This window comes from Callithrix jacchus, chromosome 5 (genome assembly GCF_049354715.1).
Source record: "Callithrix jacchus isolate 240 chromosome 5, calJac240_pri, whole genome shotgun sequence".
Classification (NCBI taxonomy): Eukaryota; Metazoa; Chordata; class Mammalia; order Primates; family Cebidae; genus Callithrix; species Callithrix jacchus.
Window position 1 is genome coordinate 136,551,541 of NC_133506.1, and position 27,499 is coordinate 136,579,039.

The window sequence follows — 27,499 nt, forward strand, 5'->3', positions numbered from 1 at the left end:
GGGTACTGCACCAATTTATGAATAATTCACACTTGAAAACAGGAAAATCACTCTGGGGGCTCCATGCCAGCTCCACAGGTTGCCCCTAAGTGTGATTAACTTTACCTAAGCTGGCTGCACAGAGCACCAATGCCTACGTGGTGAATGTTCACGGCTGACTTTCTAAGTGGAGGCACGGGGCTCTGCCCACCAGGCTCCTCTGTGGAGGCTGCCCAGAGCGCCTCGGGACCTGGGTTCACGGAGGCACTGTGCCCTGCTCCTGGCGTTCGCGTGTCCGTCCTGGGACCTAGGGGCACAGCCGACTGGGAGCTCACAGCTCCCAGGTGAGCGCAGGGAGGACTCCCTCCCGACCTCCTCTCACAGAGACTCACCCCTGCCTGTGGCCACCCATTTCCCCCCTGAACAAAATGAAACAACGTAGGGGAGAGAGGATAGTAGCGGGAGAGAGAGACTGGTAGGGTTTTTTTTTTTTTAATTCTTGATATCTGTGGCTCAGGGAAGGCAGAACTGTGTGTTAAGTGGAAGTGACTGTCCATGGAAGGAATCAGGCCGGCCCTGTCCTGCCTGGACACTCAGTTCTGACAGCAGCCTCCCCCACAGCCCTCACCCTCTCCAGCCCCAGGCCCACTGCCTGCAGACCTGCCCTTGCCCACCCACTCCACGGCACCAAAGTGAATCCCCTCCACTCTGTGCCTGCACGTACATGGCTGAGCCAACAGGGAGCCCAGGCCCATGTGGCATGGCCCACAGAGAGCTTGTGGTCCCCCCTCCAGGGGCCTGGATGCCACCTTGCAGTCCAACCCCACGCATTTCTTTGGTCTCACCCGCGTGCCTTCTTGGTCCAGCTGCATCCCCCACCCCCACCCCCACCCCCACCCCACTCGGTCCTCATAGCAGAGGCCCCATCCTGGGTCCCTTCCTTTCTCACTTAACTTAAAAAAGATTCACACGCCAGGACTCCCTGAGTCTCCAGCCAGACTTGCCCCCTGACCTGCACGCTCATGGGATCCCCTGCCACCGGCGCCTTCACTCCCTTGTCCAGCCACTGTCCTGAGCACCACGTATCCACGGTTGGGTTCCCAGCATGCCCCTCTTGTAGCCCAGCCCCCCAGCAGGTGCCCAGGCCAAAGGCCTCGGAGTCACCCTCAGTTTCTCCCTTCTCCTGCCCACCTCTGGTGCCTTCATGTGTCCCACAGACTGTCCCTCCGTGGCATGCCCAGAGCACCTGCCGGCAGGTGGCGGGGACGGGCAGGGCCAGGCGGTCCTGGAACATGGCCCTAATGAGTGCCTGCTCTGCTTGCCCCGCAGCACAGCCCGTTCTTCGCCGAGCAGCTGACCGCATTCCAGGTGTGGCTCACTATGGGCGTGGAGAACCGGAACCCACCCGAACAGCTGCCCATCGTCCTGCAGGTGAGTCTTTCAGACCCAGCCGGACTGCCGAGGTCCCGCAGGAAGCCAGAAGCCTGCACAGCCGCCAGCAGTGCCTTCTCTCTCCCTGAGCCCTGTGGGTCTGTGACATCCCAGCCCCTCTGCCCCGAAGATGATGGCATGTGGGCAAGGTTGCATTCAGGAGAATAGATCATACAGCTCCAGCCGGGAGTCACTGGGCTCACTGTGCATTCACTCCTAAAGGGCCCTCCTCTAAAACCATTGATTTCCCCTCCTCTGCCCTCAGTTAAGTGTAAATTTGGGGTTGGAGAGATATCAGCCAGGCCATCATCCCCTCTCCCTGGTGACCATTTCCACTTTAGGAATTGCTGAGGTTCCGCTCCAGATGGGCTTTACTTCAGAGTGGGCTCCCCACACCATGGCCTCCTTCTCTCGGGAAGGACAGAAGCTGTCGGTGAATCCCGGGAGAGGAGGGTGGAGGCTCCCTGAGAAGGTGCTGACCGGCGGACTGGGCTTTGTGTCCCAGCCCATAGGTTACACGCTGAGCAGCACACGCAGATACAGAAGCCAGCCGCCCTTCCTTCGCACGGGGCTGTAACAAATAGGACTTTTAGGGACACACCCTTCTGATGCCAGCGCTCACGGGTCAGTGCTGTTCAGGTGCAGGCTGTGACCTATTCGTGGGTTGGGAGGTCAATGTCGTGGGTCCTGCCAGCTGGTTTTTGGTCGCTGAGATAGGATGGAGGCCACGGAAATTGAAGAGTTCGTCACAGGTAGTAAGGGAGAAGGATTCTATGGAACTTCTGTTTCGGCGAATGTTGTGGGGAGGTGTGTGGGCTGGGTCAGAGTCAGAGGAGTTTAAAACCCACAGGTCGGCGTAGATATCAAGGTCTAATAACTCACTTTAAAAGCTGGAAAGATTGTTTGTGGTTGGTTGGGGCAGTGCGGTTGGACTTCGGCGAGAAGCCATGTGTGGCCGTGGGTGGGGAGTGAGGAGGCCCCACCCTTTCCCGTTTAGACCTGGCTGGCTTCCCTCTTGCGCAAGCAGAGCCCACCTCCACATGCAGTGCTACTTTCTGAGAGTCGGCAGGGTCCTCACCTTCCCAGATAGCGGATCACGTGGCGGGGTCTCCATGAAGCAGGGGATTGAGCAGCATCCCCCACCTGCCTGCTCCCTTCCAGAGCTCATACATCCCCATCAGGGTCATGAACCGCAGTGACAGCACCATCAGTCTTCACTAGACCAGATGTTCATTCCGCCTCTGAGAGATAATTTAGAAAACCAGGACCAGTTTATCTCTGTCACGACCGTGGACTCAGCAACCTTCCCTTCTACTGTTTAGTGTGCGGCAGCCGTGGAAGCCATGGCAGCCGTGGTAGCCTGCTCACAGGTGTGCTGCGGGACTGAGGCTTACCTCGTTCAGGACTTTGCCCCAGGAATCTCAGCCAGTAAAAGAGGAGTTGGGAAGGAACCGTGCACATGAACATGCTGAAGACGTTCACACCTGCCTTCCTCGCTGGCTTTGTCTCAGGCAGGCAGTGAAGAACCAGTGTGCCAGCCAGGTGCCCTGGTGTCATGGTCCCGGCCCCTTGGTAGGCCGAGGCAGGAGGCTCACTTGAGCCCAGGAGTTCAAGGCCAGCCTACGCAACATAGGGAGACTTCATCTCTACGAAATAAAACAGTGTTGTGCCACATTGCCCAGTGTGTATTTTTGCTGCCAATGGTATATTATGACCGCTTTCTGGACATTGTAAGAAGAATGCAGACATTCTTGCTGTTCCGTATGCACCTAGATTTGTTTAAGACCAGAGTGAGCTGGAAACAAATAAACCAGCTGATGTTCAAAACCGAAATGCGCACCAAGAGCCCCAGCACAACCAACGGCAGGTGGCAGAGCCTGCACTTCCCCTCCCACAAGTGCAGGACAGAGCCTGCGCTTCCCCCTCCCGCGAGTGCAGGACGGAGCTGGCTGTGGGAGCCACAGCTGACCGGGGCAACCACAGCATGGGTTGCCTAGGCAGGGCCCCGCGGCTCCTCTTGGTTGCCTGGGACCCCAGGATGTCCCTCAGACAACGCTGGCCCTCCCACTGACCTTCCTGCTATTTGAGCAATGTGACAGTAAAATCAACCTCTCCAAAGTAGGGTACTTACAAGCACACCAAGTCCAGTTCTTTCGGGTCTGGCAAATGATCTTTCTGTAAACGGCATTCTTTAGTGTCCCGTTAGCACCCACACTCCCCCAGGGAAGGGAAGACCTGCTGGAGGCAGCTTTCTGACGGTGACATACGAGAAGACAGCTCTGGCAGGAGCGCGGGGCATTTCCTGTGTTGTCTTCCAGCAGATGTGAGTGGCAGGTTCCTCCCCTTTCTGGAGGGTCTGTCTCCTGGCTGTGCCCAGCCAGGATCAACGGGAGAACCTCTACTTAATAAGAAAGCAGGGAAAGACGAAGTGTAACGGGGCATGAGCTTCATTTGACATAGCCCCCAGGGCCGGCTTCTTTCTCATTAACTCAGCTCACGCTTTCTCTTAGGAGCCTTTATTTTTCCCAAAGCCTGGACCCTGTCATCCTTAAGTTATTCTCTAGTGCCTTGGCAAGTCAGAAAACATTACTTAAGGGAAAGGGAATTTTCTTACACACTTGATGGTTTTCCGAAGCCCATTACTTCATCCCTGAGCCAGGGCAGTGGTGGGTGGCCCTCCAGGGTCTCTCGGTGTCTCATCAGGCCTGACTGATTTGCGGCCTCTCCTGTGTGAGCATGGAACAGGCCTTTCCTGCTCTCCAGCCTCAATATCCTCTCTGCCTTTTAGAAATATAAATCAACAGAGGAGCAAGAAGGAAGTTAACAGTGTTTTAAAAAATTGCTGTTTTGGGCCAGGCACAGTGGCTTACACCTGTAATCCCAGTATTTTGAGAGGCCAAGGCAGGCGGATTACAAGGTCAGGAGATCGAGACTATCCTGACCAACATGGTGAAACCCTGTCTCAAATAAAATACAAAAAAAAAGCCAGGCATGGTAGCGCATGCCTGTAGTCCCAGCTACTCAGGAGACTGAGGCAGGGGAATAGGGGAATCACTTAAACCCGGGCAGCAGAGGATGCCATGAGCTGAGATCCTGACACCGCACTACAGCCTGGGCGACACAGCAAGACTCCGTCTCAAAAAAGTTGCTGTTTTGCCCAGACCCTGGATTGATGGTGTCCTTTGGGCACTGTCTTCTCACGAGGAGCTCCAGCCTCTCGTGGCCTGCGAGGTGCGTGTGTCCTCTGGCCTTGGCAGCTTGCCTGGAACTCGGGACCGTGTGCCCCCCCAGGCAGAGGAATAAAGAGCACCTATGTTATGGAAGAGAGAAGAGAAAGTGACTTTTCCTCTTCTTTCTTTTTCAGGACAACGGTGAGGGTGATATTTATGTATTCATTTGTTTATTTGGCCCTTTTTCTTTTAACCAGACCCAGGGGATGCGGGTGTGGGTTTCTTGTGTGCGTCCACTGCGTAGTGGTGAAGTCTAGGCTTCGCGTGAACCTGTTACTCCATGGGTCGTTTCTCAGCCTCAGCCACTCACACTTTGGAGTCTCCAGCGTCCTTTATTCCACCCGTGTGTCCCTGTGGGCCCGTCTTTTAGCTCCCACCCACGTAGATGTGAGAACATGCAATAGTTGGTGTTCTGTTTCTGAGTTATTCCACTTAGCACGATGGCCTCCTGTTTCACCCACATTGCTGCAAGACATGATTTCCTTCTTGTTCTGGCGGAGCAGTGTTCCGTGATGCTTATATGCTGCAGCTTCTTCATCCAGTCTTCTGTGGATGGTGATCTCGGCTCACTGAAGCCTCCACCTCCTGGGTTAAAGCGATTCTCATGCCTCAGCCTCCCAAGTAGCTGGAATTACAGGTGTGCACCACTGCGCCTGGCCAGGAGTGATTTTATAGGATGAAGTTTTAGTCCCTTTTCCTAGACGTCACAAATCAGTGTGAGCATTTCATTAGGAAGTCTGCTCTCTCTCCATGTATCTTTTTTTTTTTTTACAAATAGAATTTGGGACCTGGAAGTACAGGCTTGTTACCAAGTGATGGCAGAATGACACACTAGAGTGATATTATACACACCATATGCATCGGGGACTCCAGAACCGCCCTGCCCATCAGGTGCCACAGGTACCCTGACCTGCAGTGCCCAGCACTGCAGGTCTGGACTGGAGAATCTTTTCTTAGGAAGCAGCTTTTCTGGTTTGTCCGAGCACTTCCTTTGTATACAAGGCAAATGAAATTCAATAACCTTAGCAGTTCTGTGTTCATGTGGTCACCTCAGCTGGATTGCAGTGGTGTGATCAGCGCTCACTACAGCTTCCGACTCCTGGGCTCAAGCCACCCTCCTGCCTCAGCCTCCCGAGTCACTGGAACTGCATGCACGCACCACCACACCCAGCTCATTTTGGTATTTTTCGTAGAGACAGGGTTTCACCATGTTGGCCAGGCTTGTCTTGAGCTCCTGGCCTCAAGCGATCCTCCAGCTTCAGTCTTCCAAAGTGTTGGGATTACAGGCATCCGCCACCATGCCGGCCACCATGATTAATCTTCAGTTTGAGTTGCCACAGGTGAAAATAAATCTCAGTAAGTCATTCAGCTCAGCATCCTTTACTTCTATAATTTCCATAGATCCTGGGATGGTCTGTAACAGGAGATTTTTTTGTTGTTTTAAGTGCAAATACAAATTTTTCTAAAAGCCAATCCTATTTTAAAAGTAATTTTGCTTTATGTGGCTTCAGTTTTTAAAAAATGTAAATCAGCAAAAGGAAGCAGGAAGATAATGTAATGTTTGAAGAAAAAGAAACAGTACTGACATTTCCCCTGTACTCTGTATTGGCGATGTTTCTTCACAAATGGAATCATCGCAGCAGCAAATCCGGCGCTGCCCGCAGTCCTCCAGTGCCGACTCCCAGGCGGGTGGGCTGCCAAGGCCCCAGCGTCTGTTGGGCAGCACCGCAGCTCCTTCAGTGTGCCGCTCAGGACCACTCCATGGCTGTGGTTGTGAACCGGCATCCGGTTTGCTTTTGCTGTTTGTGAGGAGCACTTTCTAGAGAGACCTTTGTTGCTAGTGTGCTGGTAAAACAGTAGCAAGAGCTGGTCTTGGTCAGACCTCTCCGCCCTGTCCTACCGCTGCTTGCCCTTAGAAACAGAGGCTTGTCCCTGTTCAGTGTTGGGAAATAACATGGACACTCAGAAAGCGATCTGTGTGAGCTTTAAATCTGATGATGTATTTTAGTTCTGAGGACTGCAGCCACCACGAGGCCTGCCTCCTCTCCTATCCCTGGGTCATCTAGAAACTCCAGCCTCAGGCAACCTAGTTCTGCCTACACAGAGTCAGTCCTCAGAACACTGAGTGGTGGGGACATCCGCAAGCTGAATGCAGCGATGGCGACTACCTTTGCTGGGCTCACTGGTGCACACAGCTCTGTGTGCTTTACAGAGTCTGTCTCTTTGAACTTTGAGAATAAGCCCAAGTCAAGTAGTCAAGTACTGTTGTCTCCATTTTTCTTTTTCTTTCTTTTTTTTTTGAGACAGAGTGTCTGTCGCCAGGCTGGAGTGCAGTGGCATGATCTCAGCTCACTGCAACCTCCGCCTCCCAGGTTCAAGCAATTCTCCTGCCTCAGCCTCCTGAATAGTTGGGACTACAGGCGCGCGCCACCACACCCAGCTAATATTTTGTATTTCAGTAGAGATGGGATTTCACCATGTTGACCAGGATGGTCTCGATCTCCTGACCTGATGCTCCTCAGCCTTGCAAAGTGCTGGGATTACAGGTGTGAGCCACCACGCCAAGCCAGCTCCATTTTTCTTGATAATGGCATTGAAGTTTCCAGAAGTTAGGAATTTAAGCCAATAATTGGGCAGAGATGGAGGATGGGTTAACATCAGATTACCCTGGCCCCAGCACCCATGCTTTTCCACCGACTGGCCCCTCAAACCTGGGTTCCAGGCAGCAGTGGCCTGCGACAGCCTCTGAGTTCAGCATGGGAGAGGGATCTGCTTCCAGTTCACGAATCCCGCAAGCAGTCCACGTTCCTTTCCCAGCCTCTTAATTACAGACTCTCAGCATCGCCAGCATGGGGAACCCGCCACTCGTGGGTCCACCTTGAACCCAGCATAGGAGCTGGCTCTGGGCACTTAGAGAGAAAGTGAGGCCTCATTCCTGCTGCTCTTTCTCTGCCCTCAAGGCTGGATAGGCTGGGATCCCCCAACACCCCATCTCCTGCCCCTCCAGCCTGGCCTTCACCCTCTTGCTGCCACCTGTGACCTTCTCTGTCCCCCTCGTCCTCCTGCCGGCGCTCTTTTCCCACCACAGGGTAGCTCCTCCCCCTCCACGGCTTCCAAGGGCCTATGCTCCTGACTCAGTGGCTCCTCCATGGAAGTCGTGCTGGCCAACCCCCAGGAGTATGACTCACGTGGCCCTGTCCACTTCCCTCCCTACTGTCCTCCACCCCAGCTCCAACCCCACTGGCCTCCTCGTCCCTTTCCCCTACCTCTCTTGAGGGTTTTCAGACTCATCCCAAACCTTCTTTTCCAGAGTTTGCTTTCCCTCACCCCTTCTTCCCTCAGCCTGTAGACAGCACTGGAGTCTCTTTCTCCCCATCTCCATCTCAGCACCCTGGTCAAGCTCAACCCCTTCCACTCGCCTCCCCCACTTCCAGCCTCTTGCCAAGCCTGTTCCCAAAGCAAGCACACTGGACCAGTCAGCAGACAAACTGGCCTCTACGCCACCATCTGCGGGGCCTTTCCCGGCCTGGCCCTCCCCCGTCGCTGTCCTCAGTCAGACTGGCAGCCTGCGTGTCCTCAGACACCCAATCTCTTCCAGCCTCTTCACCGGCACCGCAGTAACCCACTCACGTCACCTCCAGGACCCACTGCCCACCTGTGTCCTGTGCATCTTCTCCCAGGGAGGAAGGGAAAAACCTGGAGGCCTCCGGTTTCTGGAGCCAGATCAGGGCTCACAGCTCTGTGTGTTCATGTGTGGCAATGGAACGGTCACTTGCCTGTCTCCCCGGCCACGTGAAGGATGGGCAGGGTGGTCCCTACTGTCCGTGGTCACTCTCCCAGCACCCAGCGCAGCACCTGCCCCATAAGCACCCCTTGGATAACTGGAGCATCATGGATGCAAATGCTCTGGGTCGGAGGGTCTCAGTGCACATGCCCCCCAGCGTAGACACCATTAAGGAAAAATCAATAGAAGTAAAACCATTAAAAATGTAAAAATTTGATATAACGACAATAAGAAAGTATATATGTGCAAAACCTCTGGCAAAGCCCACTCTAATTTATAAGGAACACTGACACGTCAATAAGAAAAAGCCAACTATTGAAGTAGAACACTGAAGTTTACTCGAGAAATGGCCCGTCAACCTGCAAAATGTGCTCCCCTTGAAATCCAAGAAATCCAGACTCAAAGGATATATTTTCACCTGTCCTGTTGGCCAGTCATAGTGTAATAAGGGCTGCTATTGTCCCACAAGTAATTTATTATTTATGAAAGCCTCTTGGGCAGGTGTTGTGTCATTTGTGTTTTATGAATTAATAAATCAAGGCTCGGCGATGTTCAGTGATTTACCCAGAGTCACACCTCAGTGAACACTGCTGGGTGACCAGCTCAGGTGGCAGGAAGCTGAGCTGACGTGCGTGCCATCACGAGTGTGAGTGGGCTCAGCCAGAGGGTCATTTGGTAACTTAAGCATATGTGCTCCGACCTTCTCTTTTTAGTACTCAGATTTATCTTAGGGGAAAAAATCATCTGAATGTGCAGACGTATCTATTAGGATATTGACCACAGTATTATTTATAAGAGCAGCCTAACACTTTGGGAGGCTGAGGCAGGAGAAATGCTTGAGCCAGGAGATCAAGACCTGCGTGGCAATGTAGGAAGACCCCATCTGTATAAAATATGAAGATAAGCCAGACGTGGTGGTACATACCCGTGGTCCCAGCCACTCAGAGGTGAGGTGGAAGGATCATTTCAGCCCAGGAGTTTGAGGCTGCACTGAGCCATGATCAGGTCACTGTACTCTAGCCTGGGCAACAGAACAAGACCCTATTTCAAAAATAAATAAATAACAATTTTAAAAGTAGGAACATTTTGATGATAATTTAAATATCTATCAGTGGGGAAGTTGTTTAAAAGAATTGTGTACATTTACATAAAGGAAGCACTGTGTTGCAGTTGGGAGTGATATGGCCAGTCCTTACCTAGTGATGTGGAACGACGTGCGCGGTGCCTCACACCTCGAATCCCAGCACTTTGGGAGGCCGGGGCAGGCAGATCACCTAAGGTTGGGAGTTCGAGACCAGCCTGACCAACATGGTGAAACCCCATTTCTGCTAATAATACAAAAATTAGCCACTATGATGGTGGGTGCCTATAATCCCAGCTACTCAGGAGGCTGAGGCAGGAGAATCACTTGAACCCAGGAGGCGGAGGTTGCACCGAGCCAGGATTGCACCAATGCCCTCCAGCCTAGGTGACAGAGCAAGACTTCTTCTCAAAGAAAGAAAAAGAGAGGAACAATGTAATTCTGTATTATCTAGTTTGGAATCTTAAAGAGAAGTGTGTACATAGAGGCCAATGTGGGGGCTCCCATGCCGAAATGTCACCAGCGAGTTAGCTTTTTAAATGCAATCAGAACGTGTCTGTTCTCATACTTCCTACATTAAACCTATTTTACCTGTGTAATCAAGGCATAAAGAGTATTTTCTTAACCTGTCTAAAAGCATGAGCTGCAGCTATAGGTAACTGAGTGGCTGAAGCAGCAGACAGATGGAAACTGTGTGATCGGACCGCTCCAAAGCTGGCAGCTCGTGGCAGAGGCTCTTCAGGGGCTGCACATGAGTTTGCTTTCACACTGACCCCATTTTCTTCTTGTTCTTCTAGGTGCTGTTAAGCCAAGTACACAGGCTGAGAGCACTGGACTTGCTGGGAAGATTTCTGGACCTGGGTCCCTGGGCGGTGAGCCTGGTGCGTGCCTTCTGCATCCACCTGGGAACTGAGGGAGGTGGGGCAGAAATTACGCTCCATGTTTCAGTCTGTGCATATGTTTCAGGATCCAGAGCCGCCTTTAGCCATGAGACCCGGGGCGAGTTTCCACCGTGGTGGCGTCCTGTCGATCCTGAGGCCCTCAGGAGCGCACTCTGTGCCTGTGCGGCCTGCAGTGCTGCCTGGCATTTGGGGTTCTGGGGTTTTTGGCCCCCTTTATGTCTGATTTTAGACACAGGAGAGCATGTTGTGGGCAGATCCCCTGCTCCTGAGCAGCCACCCAGTGCTGCCGAGGAGCAGGGCGCCCCTGAGCCTGACACTGCGCCTACCTCGTGGTGCTGCTGCTTCTCTCGGGAGGAGTCTGAATTCTCAGCCCTGTCTGCTCAGCCTCCTGGCAGGCACAGTTTGGAAATGCTCTTCTGGTTCCTCATTCCATAGCAGAGTCGTGGTGGCCACAAAAACAAAAGCCTGGCAGAGGCAGGATGAAGAAGTGACGAGCGTTTTAACAAATAACTCATGAGGAAAGTGAAAGGAGGCTTAGAGGGAACCGCAGACTCCAGGAAGCTGGAAGAGTCCCGTGCCAGCTGCTGCGGCCAGCAGACCTCACTGGGTTTTGTTGAAGTTCCAAAGTTGAATATTCATGGAGCAATTAGAAATTTTATGGGAGCTGGATTTATGGCATTCAAGAATCATTGTTTTTCTTGGGTGTGGTAATGGTATTGGATCGTGTTTTTACGAAAGAGACCTAATTTTTTTAGAGATAGACACTAAATATTCAATGAATCACATGACATATAAACCCTAATTTACCACGCTTGGGAGAGGCACAGTGGGGCAGGCATTGCAGAACCACTGTCACGGAAGTGGGGTGGGGACTACCTGGGTTTGGTGTATTTAAGTGTTGTCGTCATATAATGTTGGCAATGGGTGGTGATTGACTGTCTAGCATTGAAGGAGGAGAGAAATCATCCAAAACTAGGAAGAACAATTTGGCACTCATCACTAGGCTGTTTTCACCCCAGGTCCCTGAGGCCACAAATAGCTTGTAACAGAGTGGAGGCCTGAGTCATCGGTGGAGGGCTGACATGACTCGGTTACTCGGTGTGTGTGGTGGTATCACTGAGTCATCCTGGAAAGGCCTGCGTGCTATTGCTTACACTCTTTAAGAAGACAGGAAGCGTGTATTCATAGCATTTTAGGAAGACTTTCATTTTTTTTTTTTTTTTTTTTTTTGAGATGGAGTTTCGCTCTTGTTACCCAGGCTGGAGTGCAATGGCGCGACCTCGGCTCACCGCAATCTCCGCCTCCTGGGTTCAGGCAATTCTCCTGCCTCAGCCTCCCGAGTAGCTGGGATTACAGACACGCGCCACCATGCCCAGCTAATTTTTTGTATTTTTAGTAGAGACGGGGTTTCACCAAATTGACCAGGATGGTCTCGATCTCTTGACCTCGTGATCCACCCGCCTCAGCCTCCCAAAGTGCTGGGATTACAGGCTTGACCCACTGCGCCCGGCCAACTTTCATTTTTAAGGTTAATTTTTTAAAACCAATTTCTGCCTTTTAAAGAATTAAGCTTCTGCTCATTGGAAGTGTTGATGCATGAAGCAAGGCTGGATAAATGAGGTATTTTTACAGGTACAGGTTTTGGCTCTCAGGTGGGGGCCTGGCCTCCTGAACCAGAGAAACTCCTCCTTCCTTGTTAATGTGGCCTTACAAAGGGAAGGGACCCAAGCCTGGGTCCCACCACCATCTCCTGTCTTGGTTACAGGGGACCTCATTTATTGGAAGGGGATGCCTTTGGGATAGCTTTGAAATTCCAGCAGCTGTGAGATAAGGACCCAGCAGAAACCCCTGGCTGTCCAGTGCAGCCCACTGTGCCCGGCATCATCCACACTGCAATGCCCTCCGCTCTCCTTCCCCTGCCTCTGAGGACAGAGTCCCTGGAGAATGACATGTGGCCAGATATGGGTGCCAGTGAGCCCCGGGGAGAGCCATGCTCCTCCCTGCCTTTGTCAGGGCAGACGTCTCTCTCCCAAGGTGTATCTCAAGCACAAATGTCAGTGTGAGCCAGCTGGCCACACTGTCACGGCCCATACATGAGTGAAACAGCGAAGGTGCCTGAGGCTCTGTTGCTGAAGCAGACAAGGCCACCGAAGAGGGGCACAGGCCCCGGCACCAGCAGCCTGTGCCTCAACAAAGAAAAGCTGCCACCCAATTAATTCTGGTCTCTTGACACCAGTCAAGGCTGGTGACACGTGGCAATTTCTAGGAGTAAATGAGAGACAGATAAATCTGGAGGAAACCCTGCTTTACTCTCAGCGAGGCCCATTCATTCCTGTCTCGTTTCTCATATGTGCTGAAGATGACACCACAGTGGGCTCTGCATGGCCCCTGCTGCTGCGATTCCCTTCCTGCGGGCACAGGCAGAGCCTTGACGCGCTGACACCCTCCCTTTCCCCAGGCCTTGTCTGTCGGCATCTTCCCCTACGTGCTGAAGCTGCTCCAGAGCTCGGCCCGAGAGCTGCGGCCACTTCTCGTGTTCATCTGGGCCAAGATCCTCGCAGTGGACAGTGTGAGTCATCCCCACTCTCCTTCCCAGGGTGATGTGAACCAGCCAACCCTTCCCCAGGGATACTGAGCCCTGCACTTCCAGCCCGCCCCCTCTCCAGACACCTCCATTCGAGGTTAAAGTGGAACACGCTCTGCCTCAGCAGCTACCTCTGGGTTGTGCGTGGCTGTCACCTACCTGTCCTGCCCCTGGCCTTCCCTGGTGCCCTGCACTCAGTCCCTCTGCCTGTCCCTGACCACCTGTGAGGCTCCTGACCCTGTCAGAAAGCAATCCTGCATGGCAGTAAACTTGGCCTGCCTCACCCAAAGCCCGCATTGGCCCCTCCCGTGCCCGCCATTGTGCTCCCCCTCCTCAACGCTGAACAGGTGGTCTGGGCCAGGCAGACCCCTTACACGGGCTGCCTGGCTCTGCCCTCTCTGATGAGCATCAGCTCTGACCCTCACACCTGCAGCCCTGCAGCCACGTGTTCACCCCTCAGTCATCCAGGGCGCGGGCTGGGATTGCAAGTGGCACAGGCCTGCTGGGAGACAGAGACCTTCTGCAGGAGGAGCGAGGCTGAGACCCCCTGTGGGTAGGACTGGCCTGTGCTGAACTGGAAGTCCTGGGAAGGGCCTGGAAGGGTGCATGTCAGGTGGGGGCACAGACATGGACGTGGCAGAATGGGCTGGGAAGATGCTTAGAGGAGGGTTGGCCACTCTGTGTGGCCTGTGTGCGGGGACACTCAGGGATGCCCCATCTACGCAGAGGATGTGCAGTTCCAGGCACACCCGGTTGAGCTTTATTTCACAGGTGTAGGGGTTACTAAAGATTTTGGAATGAAGACACCAAAGAATGAAGCACTGCTTGGCCTCGGTGTCAAGTGGATTGTGGGGAAGCACAGGGTGGGGAGCACTTTCCTCCAGGAGGGTGGCCTGAGGAGGTCGCAGGAGGGCCTCAGAGAGGGCGGCACTGAGCTGGGGTGGGGAGAGGCCACTCTCGGTTTCGAGCCTGTGTGACCAGCCACAGTTCATGGAGCCTTCTAGAGAGGACTGGCTGGCCCAGCCCAAGACTGGGGGACCTCGTCCACCCAGTGGTGATAGCAGGTGTGATTCTCGAAGGAAGCTGTGGAAGGCTCAGGGCTGCAGAGAGCTCTCGAAAGCTCCTCATGTGCCGCAGTGGAGGGGAGAGCTGTGCAGAGCGGTGTGAGGGCACTGGGAAGGGCTCGTTTACGGAACGTGAAGATTCTGGAACAAAGGGTGTGTGCTGGGAATGGAGTGGGGGATATGTTGCCCTCTGCAGGAATGTTGGGGACAGAGACGTCCCAGAAATGCCTTTACCTTTAGCTGTTGCTGTACAGAGGGCACCTGTGTGTGATACTGAGGTGGGGTTGGAGCCAGGTGGCCAGGGAGCCCAGGAAGAAGCCATGCCAGTCTCACTCTAGGGCGCCGTGGGTGAGGAGAGCGTGACGGAGGGGCCGGCATCAGGGCAAGGCTGGCTTTGCTCCCTGCCTGGTTTTGAAGCAGACCAACCCCAGCAGCTCATTAGAAGGCCTGTAGAGCAGGTCTGCGTTCTCCGTTGGACGTCAGCCAGCTGCTGCGTGCACGTGTGCGGGTGGCCATGTGTGTGTGTACACGTGTGCGGGGTATCCATGTGTGCTGCGTGCACATGTGTGCGGGGTGGCCATGTGTGCGTGTGCTCATGAGCACATGTGTGTGTGGCGCCCTGTCCAGTGGCTCTCACATGCAGTCTCTTAATTCCCACATCAGCCCTGTGAACTCAGCGTCAATTTGCAGCTTATTTACCAGTGAAGCAGGACCCGCGTGAGGGAGCAGCGGCCGCATAGCTACCGTGTGACAGGCCGGCACCCCACTTAGTCCCCTGCAGCTGGGTCTGGAGCTCCTTGTCCACACAGGGAAAGGGAGGGCTTAGCAAAATCACAGAGCAGGGAGTGCCAAGAACACCTTGGAGAGGCCACGGCTGTGGAGCTGGGAAAGGTCACCCTTCCCTCTTCTGTGAGTGTGTAACGGAGCGTGTATGGAGCTTACAGCAACCGAGGCTCCTGCTGCCTCCGTGGCGCTCCCTGGGCCAGATTCTGTCAGCTCCACTGTCCAGTCACTGACACTGAAACCTGGCCTCCTCCTTACCCCTGTGTCCACACTGCGCCAGCCACCAGGACCTGCCTGTGCTTACTGAAGCCACCACACTGGGCTGTGTTCAGCCAGATTCACTGCCCCTGCTCTCCAGGCACTGACAGGCATTCCCAACCACAGGCCCGTACCCTGCACTGCGCATTCTCACTGCACACCACCCACAAAGCCCCTGCTGTGTCCCCCACCAAAACCACTCACAGCCCTGTGAACTCAAGTCCAGCCAAGGCCATCAGGTCCCCAGCCAAGGCCATGAGCTCCCCACAGACCCCTGGGTCCGGTGCAACCCCTCTGCTCTCTCTGTGCCTACCCTGACCGTGGCCCCTCTGCTCTCTCTGTCCCCGCCCTGACTGTGGCCCCTCTGCTCTCTCTGTGCCTGCCCTGACCGTGGCCCCTCTGCTCTCTGTCCCCGCCCTGACTGTGGCCCCTCTGCTCTCTCTGTCCCCGCCCTGACCGTGGCCCCTCTGCTCCCTCTGCACCCACCTTGATCATGGCCCCCTGCCCTCTCTGCACCTGCCCTGACCATGGCCCCTCTACTCTCTCTGTCCCCACCCTGACCGTGGCCCCTCTGCTCCCTCTGCGCCTGCCCTGACCGTGGCTCCTCTGCTCTCTCTGTCCACACCCTGACCGTGGCCCCTCTGCTCCCTCTATCCCTGCCCTGACCATGGCCCCTCTGCTCCCTCTGTCCCTGCCCTGACTGTGGCCCTTCTGCTCTCTCTCTGCCCGCCCTGACCGTGGCCCCTCTGCTCTCTCTGTCCCCACCCTGACCATGGCCCCTCTGCTCCCTCTGCGCCCGCCCTGACTGTGGCCCCTCTGCTCCCTCTGTCCCTGCCCTGACCATGGCCCCTCAGCTCTCTCTCTGCCCGCCCTGACCATGGCCCCTATGCTCTCTCTGTCCCTGCCCTGACCATGGCCCCTCTGCGCCCACCCTGACCGTGGCCCCTCTGCTCTCTCTGTCCCCACCCTGACCGTGGCCCCTCTGCTCTCTCTGTCTCCGCCCTGACCATGGCCTCCCCACACCCCAAGTGCTCAGGCACGGCTTTGGTGTTCCAACAAAAACAGGGGAGACTGCTGCTAAAGCGGGTGGCGAGGGCTGTCACCTTGGGAGTGTGTGTCAGTCATACCCAGCAGCATTGCTGACTTCTTGCCAGTTGCACTGGTTCTTGTAGATTCCCTAAGATTTTCTGTATATGTTCTCTCCAAGGTTAAGCAGCCCTCGGCCCCTCTTCCAGTTCCTGGGTGTCTCACTCTTCTCTGGGCCTGGGTTACTGACTGTGGCTCTGTCTCTGCCTGGCATGGATCAGTTGCCATGCATGCCATCTCCTGGCTGCTCCTGATTTCCTGAGCTAGGTGCCGGGAGCTGCTGCCCTTCCTCTCAGTGCAGCTGAGGCTGACCTTGATCTCACTTCAACCTTGAACCTTCCTGGGCCCAGTGCCCCACACCTGGCTGTGGCCAGGAAATGCTCCATAATGGTGAACGGAATACCATGTATTTCAGCAAAATATTTTCCCGCTACCCGTTAAACTACAGATAAACAATGGCTGCTTTGAAAGATTGGCCAAAGCTCCGATCTGAAGAGTTAAAAAGCTGAGTTTGAGTCCCATCACTCCATTTACCCCAACAAGTCATTTCACTTTCCTTGGCCATTATTCACCTCTGTGAAGTCATGGCAGTGACCCTCAGGCTGTCTGCCTCCAGCCGCAGTTCCAGAGCTCAGACCAGGACGTGGAAACTGCTGTGTCAGTTGTAGAGGAACAGGACCAGGAAGGGACACCCACGTAAACCTCACGTACTCTCCTGCCTGTCTCTGTTACACTCAGACTTTTTCTTGCTGAATAGAAAGCTGGGCTTTGTGGAGCGGGAAGCAAAAGGTTTGGGTCATTCCTGTTTTGCTCTTGTTCAAATTCACTGAAGAGCCACATTCTGTAAACAAAGGGCATCATTTTGAAACGTGGTTTCTCTCCTACGCCCATGTCTTCATCATCTGCATGGACACATGTAGAAATGGCACCTGGCCATGGATGAAGGGCCATGTGTAGAGGCTCCCGATGCACAAAACGGTGACCCTCACATGGCACAAAGCCCAGGGTGAAGGGACAGAAGTGACGCCACCACATGCAGTGGTCTGGGATTGAGGCCACCTGGGCCTGCTCCTCAGCCCCGCCCCAGCCCCACCAGTGCCGATGAACGTGTCTAAGCCAACTTTGATTCTCAGACTTCGTGTTTTTAGTATCTTTCAGGACCTGGAAATTGATGATGTCTTTATTTTTAGCCTCAGGGGCGGCTGTTTGTGAAAGTGCATGGGCCGCCTCACGCCTTCATCGTGACATTCTCCCCACGTCCACAGGTCGTCATCATTGCAGTGCAGGGCATCATGTCTAAAACTGGCTGTCGGTCCCATGGACCTCCAGGGCCTGCTGCTTTCGGGTGCCCCAAATGGCAGAACTTGGCCATGAGTGCTGGGGCTGCAGCGCCTTCATCTCCGTCCTGCTGCAGGCAGATCCCAGGCTTCAGTTTAGTATTTGTGTGATATGAAGGGGTTATCTGCTCAGTTCTGCTCAGGGAGCTGCTCCCACAGCCCAGCTGGGCATGCCCTTGCCTGCAGTGTTCTTGTAACTGCCTGCAGGCACCACAGGCCTTCCTGTGAATTAATTTCTCAACCAACTTCTTGCTCCTGCTTATTTAAAAGCAATCATTGCACCGAGGGGCATTTTGAAGTGTTTTCAGTAGAAACAGCCTCGTCTGCATCATCCTTCCTTCCATCATTACCCTGGCCATAAATTCCCAGAGATTTATGGAAAGTTCCCTGTGTTTTTGAGAGGTCGTTCCTCCACTCTCTTCCCCATCCCACACTTGGCCACTGTTGCTGGCAGTCCTCCAGACCTCCACCCCCCCCACCATGATGTGTGCTCCCACCACAATGTGTGCATGCCCCACTGTGCTGCTGGCGGTCCCTCAAGCTCTGCGCCCCCATGATGAGTGCCTCCTGCAGCGCTCAGCAGTTCCTGTGACTCCCAGAGTTTGACATTGTGCAGGTCAGGGTGCTCATGGTTTACAGACAGGTCCACCTGTGAAGATTGCAGAGCCTGCTCAGGTTCAGAGGTGCAGGCAGAGTCTGGCCAGTCCCCCAGTGTCCTCAGCATCCCCCTGCTGCTGCCAGCCAGCCCTCAGGGCACACTTAAGAGTTTGAGAAGGATGTGAGCCCACTCAGGCTGGGCCCAGCAGAAGGGCCAGCCTGGGACCAGAAGCTCTGAGGGATTCGTGCGGGGGCAGGAATTATCCAGGCCTTAAAGAAGGTGGGCTTCAGGCAGAAGAAAAGAGGGAAGAACACCATGTGCTGTAGGGAGGAAGTGTGTGCTGTTTGCCTGAGATGGAGCGGGACACAGTGTGGGGACACTGATCTGACCCATGGCACATCCCAGGACAGGGAGCACTAAGGAGAGTGCTCGAAGAAAGCCCTCTCTCCAGAATCACTCCCTCTCTCCAGTATTCCCCCAGATCCCAGAGGGCCTCCTCCAGAATCACTCCCTCTCTCTAGTATTCCCCCAGATCCCAGAGGGCCTCCTCCAGAATCACTCCCTCTCTCCAGTATTCCCCCAGATCCCAGAGGGCCTCCTCCAGAATCACTCCCTCTCTCCAATATTCCCCCAGATCCCAGAGGGCCTCCTCCAGAATCACTCCCTCTCTCCAGTATTCCCCCAGATCCCAGAGGGCCTCCTCCAGAATCACTCCCCATGCCAGGTTACACTGGATTTCACACTACCAGCCAGGAATTACCAGACAGGTAAAGAGAATCAGGAAAATATGACCCATAATGGGAAAAGGAAATCAACCCATTAAAACCTACTGAGTACTGCTGCAGATGTTGTGATTAGCAGGCAAGGACATTAAAATATTAGAAATCTATTCCACATATTCAAAAAGTTAAATCAAGACATGAAAAATATAAAAAGAAACCCAACTTAAATTTCTAGAGATGGAAACTGCGGTATGTGGTGGGAAGAAATATACTTGCTGAAGTTAACAGCCAGGTCAACATTGCAGGAAAGCAGTAAGCGGTTAGGCACGGGGCCCACGTCTGTCTTCACAGCACTTTTGGAGCTGAGGCAGACAGATCACTTGAGTCCAGGATTTCAAGACCAGCCTGAGCAACATGGTGAGACCTTGACTCTACATGAAAAAATACATAGACCAGCCATGCATGGTGGCGCGCACCTGTCAAGTCCCACCATCCAGAAGGCTATGGTGGGAGGCTTGCTTGAGCCCAGGAGGTCCAGGCTGCCACTGCACTCCAGCTTGGGGAGCCGAGCAAGGCCCTGCCTCGGAGAAAGAAAGAAAATAGCAATAGAAACTAACAAAAATGAAGCATGGTAAGATAAAAATTTGAAGGAATATTCAGTTGTGGGATAACTGCAAGTGATATTACATAGTATTTGGGGCCGGACACGGTGGCTCACGCCTGTAGTCCCAGCACTTTGGGAGGCCAAGCCGGGCAGATCACGAGGTCGGGAGTTCAAGATCAGCCTGACCAACATGGTGAAACCCCATCTCTACTAAAAAAACGTACAAAAATTAGCCAGGTGTGGTGGCACGCACCTGTAATCCCAGCTACTCAGGAGGCTGAGGAAGGAGAATCACTTGAACCCAGGAAGCAGAGGTTGCAGTGAGTTGAGATTGCACTACTGTGCTCCAGCCTGTGTGACAGAGTGAGACTCCATCTCAAAAAAAGCATAGTATTTGGGAGTCCATAAAGGAGACTGGCAGAAAAAATATTTCAAGAAACAATGGCTAAAATTTTTTTTAATTTGATGAAAATTATAAACCCACAGATTGACAAAGCTTAGCAAACCCTAAGCACAAGACAACTGCACTAAGGCATATTGCAATCAAATTGCTTGGAAACCAGTCATGAGTTCAAAGGTCCAAAAGCAGCCGGTGGAAGGAAGACACCGAGGAGCAGAGATGAGAATGTCGGCGGGTTTCTTATTGCAGATTTCTTACCAGATGGAAAAGGCAGGCAGCAGAACAGCTTCTTTAAAGCAAAGAAAGAAACGGAGAGAGAGAAAGAGAAAAACCATCAACCTAGAATTTTGTGCCTAGTGAAAATATGTTTCCAAATGGAGGCAAATAAAGACTTGAAGACAAACGAAAGATGAAAACTCATCCCCAGAAGATCCGCACTACAAGAAACACAAAGTCCTCTAGGCTCTTCAGAGGGAAGCACGCTTCTACATGGAGGAATTAGAAGCACCAGAAATCAGGAAAATAGGCAGATAAACGTGATTATTTTCTTCTTCTTTAAATCTTCCTTAAAAGATGATTGTTTAAATAAAAATAACAGTGTACTATGATTTTTTTTGCAATAAGCCTTTTGCACTCTTAATTTTTTTCCTTTTTTTTTTTGAGACAGTTTTGCTCTTGTTACCCAGGCTGGAGTGCAATGGCGCGATCTCGGCTCACCGCAACCTCCGCCTCCTGGGTTCAGGCAATTCTCCTGCCTCAGCCTCCTGAGTAGCTGGGATTATAGGCACGCGCCACCATGCCCAGCTAAGTTTTTGTATTTTTAGTAGAGATGGAGTTTCACCATGTTGACCAGGATGGTCTCTATCTCTTGACCTCGTGATCCACCCGCCTCGGCCTCGCAAAGTCCTGGGATTACAGGCGTGAGCCACCACGCCCGGCCCCCTCCTTTTTTTTTTTTTTAAAGAGACAAGGTCTCACTCTGTTTCCCAGGCCTGATCATAGCTCACTGTACACTCAGACTCCCTTGCTCAAGCCATCCTCCTGCCTCAGCCTCCCAAGTAGCCAGGACTACAGGCATAAGCCACGGCACCCAGACTGTATAACATTCGTAAGAGCAAAATGTGTGCTAACAATAGCAACAAGATGGGGAGGAAAGAGAATGAAGACTGTAAGATTCTTGTACTTTGTTTGAAGCAGTCTCGTATCACCTATCTGACGACGAACTGCAGCAGTCCATAAGCCCTAAAGCTGCCACTCAAGTTTAAAAAAGAATTACAGTTAATTAGCTGACAACGGAGGTGATAAGAAATCATACATATAGACAACTGATAGGAAAAAGGTAACCAAGAGTAGAGGCAGCAAATAGGAGAGGGCAGGACGATAGATTTACCCCTAATCCTGTCTCTTACTGCAGTGTGGAAACTGAACGCCACAGCGAAAAAGCAGAGGCTGCCAGGTTGTTAGGAGCAGGAGAAAACCATGCCATGGCTACGAGAAGTATACTTTTGGCGTAAAGACACAGGCGGATGAAAGGTAAGAGGACGGGAAGAGCTCTGCCACCGAGGCACTGAGCAGAGGAAGGCTGCAGGGCCTGTGTTGATAACAGGCAGAGGAGGTTCGGGAGCGGAGAACGTCACTGGTGATAAAGACAGACATCTCAGGATGCTACAGAAGTCCGTTCATCAAGAGAGTACCACAGTCCCAAATGTCTGTTCACCTAGCAGCGGAGTTTCAAAATGCACCCGATAGAACTGATGGGACTACAAGGAGAAGCAGGTAAATGTGTAGTTACATTTGGAGATTTCAGTGCTCCTTTCTTGTAACCGCCAGAACAAGCTTAAGAGAAATCAGTAAGAATAGCAGAGACTTGAGCAGCACTCTCCAGCAACTGGGCCCTGACGGAACGGAACGTGCCACAGCAGCCACAGAGCGCAAAGAGCCTGTGCCAGGATAGGCCAGATGCTTGGCCAAACCTCAACAACAAACAAATCTTCCACAGTACGCACTACAACCACCGTGGAGGCAAACTCAAAATCAAGGATAGATAATAGGAAAATCCCTAAGCACTTAGAAACATAAACTTTATATAAATAAATTATTTTTATTTTATTTCATTACATTGTAAGTAAATTATATTAATATATAATATAAAATAGAATATAAATATGTAATATTAAGATAATATAAATCCTGAAGAACAAAGAATTATATAAAATACTATATGTATATATCATACATAATATAATGTCCATATAATTATAAATACATTAAATAAATAGATCATAGAAACATGTATGTTAAGATATAAAATAAATAGGTTGAATGTACCTGGGAAGAGCTCTAAGCAGTGTGAGAGGGGCATGTGTAGCAGCAAATAGACTACACATTGGAAAAGAGGACCGTCTCTAAGCAGAGCTCAGCTTCCACCTTAAGAGAGTAGCATAAGCAGAGTAAACCCAAAGCTGTCGGCAGAGGAAAGAAAGTCAGACTGGAACACGGAAGAAAACAGCAGAACATCAAAATCCATTCAACAAAAACAGATGAAAAAACAGGGAAACACCATCCTGACTGATAGGGAAACAAAGAAAGAAGACACAAACTCCAGCATCAGGAGTGATAGAGGTGACATCATGAGAGTTTCTAGAGATAGTAAAAGGATGATGAGCAAATCTCATGAGCAGCTTGATGGGAGAACACTTGATAACTTTGATTCCTTGAATGACACACACTAGTCAAGAAGAGATCATTAATCTGAATAACACTACACTTTTTTTTTTTTAAGAGACTGGCTCTCACCATATTGCCAGGCTAGTCTGGAGCTCAAGTGATGCTCCCACCTTGGCCTCCCAAAGTGCTAGGATTACAGGCCTGAGTCACTGTGCCTGGCCCATTACACATGTTAAAGAAATTGAACTTGTAGTGAAAACTTTTACTACAAAGAAAACCGCAGGTCCCGATGACTTTGACAGTGAATTTTACTGAACATTAAGGAAGACATACTTGGATGACAACATGCAAGCACCTTCCCGTATCATTCTATGAGGCCAGCATTACCTGATACCATTGGTCAGACACACAAGAAAACAAAACTCCAGATCAGTATTCTATTCATTTAAAACTCTAGAAAATGCAAACTAATCTGTAGTCACAGAAAGGAGATCAGCTGCTGCTTGGGGGCATGTGAGGGTAGGGGCACAGGGGCAGAAGAAAACATCTCAGGGGCCAGACCACACCTAGATTGTGGCAATAGCTTCAAAGGTGTAGACATATGTCCAAGACGGTCAAATTCTGTACTTCAAATTTGTATGTTACTTATAACTCATTGAAGCTGCTAAAAAAATTCTAATTGTGGGACAGTCTACAAAGAACTGTACTGTTCCCGTCTAGATTTTATTTTTTTCTGAAATGGAGCCTTACTCTGTTGCCCAGCCTAGAGTGCAGTGGTGCAATCTCAGCCCAATGCACCCTCGGCCCACTGTAACCTCCACCTCCTGGGCTCAAGTGATTCTCCTGCCTCAGCCTCCCGAGTAACTGGGACTGCAGATGGCTGCCACCATGCCCAGCTAATTGTTATATTTTTGGTAGACGAAGTTTCCCATGTTGGCCAGGCTGGTCTTGATCTCCTGACCTCAAGTGATCCACCCACCTCAGCCTCCAAAGTGCTGGGATTATAGACGTGAGCCACCATACCTGCTCCCCTTCTAGATTTTTAATTCAATAAATGCCTCCAAAAATATGGGGGATTTATTCTCAAGACTAATGATGTGTACCAGCTAAACGCAGTTCCTGGTTGGATCCTGGATCAAAAACCAGAGGCTCAGAGAACGACTGTGAACAGTCGGGAGGAATTTGACCCTGGACTGCGCGTCAGGCAGGAGGACTGTCTCTGTCACATGTCTTAAGCATGATCGTGGCTTTGTGCTTGTGGAAGCAAATGTCCTTCTCCTCAGGAATATTTCTGGGCAAAGTGTCGTGCTATCTGCAACTTTCATGCAGTGCAGAAAAGCACGGGGTTGGGGAGGCAGAACGCACGCACGGCAGAGTATTGTTTTAAATTGTCCTGAGGGTCATGTAATGGGACCAGAGCTCAAGAGCAGCAGAGCCTGGCAATGAGGAGGTCGGGGAGATGCGGCCACCGCTGGTCACGCTTCACAAGGATGGTAGTCGTGGTTTTTTTAGTAAGTTCCTCCAGCCTGCTGTTATCCTTTGTCTGTCTGTTAATTAGCAAGATTAAGGAAGGGGAGGGTTAGTTAAGGACTCCGTAGGCAAGGTTCCAGTTTATTGAGGGTTTTTCATAGATAAAATTAATACTCAGTCCAGGCTGACCTTCTGAGTTATGGTTAATAAAGCTGTGTTTATGGTACCAACAGGGAATTCCAAGGGCATCATGTCAGCGGATCTGGAAAGACGCCGTATGATGCTATTCATGAAGTCAGTCCAGACTGGGGGATACAAAGAGGTTTCCCCGTGTGAGCAGCCGGGGTCCCCGGAAGAAGCCTGCGCTATGAAGAAGGCAGATGAGAGATTCACAGAATTGCCTTTCTGCTGCCCCCACATCAGGGCCAGTTCTTCCCGTGCTCAAATTCTCCACTATTTTCTCTGCAAAGTAGTTTGTGACAGCTCATGTGTGCTGTGGTTGGTAGCCTCTCCTCTTCCTGTTTCTCCTCCTTTCCCCACCCCTCTTCCTCACACACATACGTGCGAAACTCAATTCAAAACGTGTAAGGTTAGCTCTCTCCATCATCGAGCAGTGACTCGTTTCCCCAGCATGTCAGTCTCGTCAAGTGGGCCTTGAGCTAGAACACGTGATCCTACTGGGTCCTCCGCAGAAGGCAGTGGCCTGCTGTGTGTGTGTTGGCAGGGGTTGGGGAGCTAGTCTAGGTGGGGCCGGAGGAAACATTTTTCCTCCTCCACTGGGACTTTGCTTGTGTCCAGAACTCTTGTTCCTATAGTTTCTACCTTAAATTTTATTTTTCAGAACAGTTTTAGATTTACAGAAATTTGAAAAGGTAGTAAATAGAGTTCTTGTGGACCCTACACCCAGTTCTCCCTCTTGACGTCTTCTGTCAGTCTATGTTTCTCACAACTGGTCCGTGAACTGATGTTGAGAAATGATCATTAGCAGCAGCTGATACTTTGATCAGATGTTCTCGCTTTTTATCTAACATCCTTTTTCTGCCCCAGGATCCCTCCTGACATGGAGGTCCCTGTTGTCTTAGGCTTCTGTTGGCTGTGATAGTTTCTCAGACTGTCCTTGCTGTCGATGACCTTGACTGCTCTCAGGGGTCCTGGTCAGGGGTTTTGTAGACCGGCCCTCTGTTGTGATTTGGCTTGGCTGATGTTTTTCTCATGCTTAGTTTGGGGTTTGGAGAGGAAGACCACAGAAGGTCATGTCCTTCAGGTCCCGTCCTGTGGGTGAGAGGAAGACCAACGAGGGTGCGTGCTGTGGGCTTGGTGGATCCCCGTTGGCGCTGGCCTGGGTTCCTGGCTGAGGAGGAGCTGACCCTCACATGAGATCAGCCTTCTCCCATGTGAAGTTGTTGCTGCTCCCCTCCTGGAGAGGGCTGCTCTTTGGAAGTCACTTGGATGTGCTAGGATGTTGTTACCTAAACCACTTTTGATGCCTGTGGTTAAACTTATTCCTTCCTGCAGTTTCATTATCTTTTTAGGGTCTAAATATAGTTCTCTTACTTTCTTTCTATTACATATTTCGGCTTATTTTATAAGGCTTCATCTTGGAGTTGTTTTATTATGTTTTGTTTTTCGTTTCCTGGATTTTCTAGCGCGTCTTCTTTCAGTTTGCTCCTCATTGAGCTCACTTGCCTGCTGTACCATCTTCCAGCTAACTGTTGGTGGACTAGGTGGAAACGGTTTTACCATGTCTGTGGGTAGTTTTGCCAGTTAGTGACCCTAGAGCAGCACTCAGATGTGCCCCATGCCCAGAGCTGGGTGAGTCCCGGGAATGGCAAAATGTCACCTTGTCTTCCCTCTGCTCATCTGACATAGGTTCATTGCTTTGATGGTCCACTGAATTTCAGAACTATAGGTTGTGATACGCAGAAATTCAACAAAATCACATTGCTAGGGAACACATTTGTGAAGACCAGCGTCTTACACAGAAGCTTTAATCAGCAAGGATGTGCCGTGGGGGGACTCCTGACGCTTTCATCACTTGGGACTTAGCACTGCCATGCAGAGGAGCCTCATTTCAGCCATCCTCCTAGTTCCATGTGGAGCCCCCTCCTGGCAGATTCCAGCACCCCTCGTGCTGTCCCAGGAGAACTGTGGTCTGGGAAGGCAGAGGCCCCGTCCTCCCACCCCCATGGAAACCAGACCACATGAGCTGGGCCACCTGTCCCGTCACTGGGTCGGTCCTGGGAGACCACCCACCCCGGAAGAGTCCAGGCCAGGCAGACATGCACGTTGGTGACAGGCCAGAATGCAGCGGAGTGGGTCTGTCTGCACCCCCTGGGAAGGTGGGAGGTGTTTGGCCAGAGGGAGGCTGTTGTATCAGCTGCCTCTAGGTTGCCAAGAATGAAATGAACAAAGGAGAGAGGAAGCAGGGGTGGCTGCCCACCCAGCTGGGCTGTTCTGCCCACACCCAGGCAGAATAGACCGCATACTGGTGGGGGTGACGGCTCGCCCTTTGCAAGATAGATGGGCACCACAGGGCCCTGGCGGGTAGAGGTGTACGGCAGGCTGTGCTGCCATAGAGGCTGTCTCTGTGTGGCAACTTCATAACTGATGGTTAGGCTGCTTGGAACCTGATCGAATCTCATCTCAGCCTGCTGGGTGTGAGGGAGACAGGGGATGGGGAGCCTGGTCAGCCAAGGGTGAGGCCCACACCACTGAGGAGGCCGGCGAGAGCACCCCAGCCTGGCTTCCTCCCGCTCGGGGCCGGCTCCTGTCCCACGGTCTCTCACTACTGTATTTCCTCTTAGTATTAGAATTTGAATGAAAAAGTCACCATAGTTTTGATGCAGGGACCTGAGGTCAAGGCTGGTTCACTGCAGGTCCACACAGCTCCAGCTCACACACCTACCCCAGCCAAAAACGCCCAGGGCTCTGTACCGTTCCAGCGGCTCCTTGGCCAGCCCTACTACTGGCAGCACTGGGCACAGGGAGCCTCCACTGCGCACGCAGACAGAGCTCTCACGTGGGAAACGGCCCCCAGGTGTGATTGGTGTACGTGATCAGGAAAATTTCATGTTTCTCCGCAGCACAAACATGGGTTCTTTTCTTTATTCGTCAGACATCTGCTCAGTGGGTAACAGGAGCCAGGCTGCGCTGCCTCCTGGGACTAGTAAAGACTAATAACGCACATTTTTGTCCTCACAGAGCTGAAGTCTAGCCTGGAAGGTGGAGGGCAGCTCAGGAGGTGCAGTCCAAGTCCCTGCAACGGGGGCGGGAGCGAAGCCTGTGTAGAGGCTGTGCCTGGGCGGCAGGGCCCCAGGCGGGGAGGAAGCAGGTCCTGCAGGCACAGGGCCTGCAGCCACATTCCTGAAGCAGCAAAATCGTGAGCTCAGTATGCCCCAAGCCCTGAGGAGGTGAGGAGAAAGGGGAAGGTGAATTTTCTTATTCAGAGATGTTTCTCAGTCGCTGCCGCTGCCGTTTGTCACACTGCTGGGTTATTGACACCAGGCTGAAGAATCTCAC

At 52.1% G+C, this 27,499-nt stretch overlaps 1 protein-coding gene across 5 annotated transcripts in view; it reads left to right on the forward strand.

The window, feature by feature from the left end:
- Positions 1-27,499, forward strand: part of RPTOR (regulatory associated protein of MTOR complex 1) — a 424,873-nt gene that overhangs the window by 307,673 nt on the left and 89,701 nt on the right. For all 5 annotated transcript variants that reach the window (XM_054256583.2, XM_054256581.2, XM_078374864.1 and 2 more), the window contains 3 exons: positions 1,309-1,410; positions 10,303-10,386; positions 12,866-12,976. In XM_054256583.2, coding sequence (XP_054112558.1) covers positions 1,309-1,410; positions 10,303-10,386; positions 12,866-12,976 — 297 coding nt within the window. The remainder of the gene's footprint in view (positions 1-1,308; positions 1,411-10,302; positions 10,387-12,865; positions 12,977-27,499) is intronic.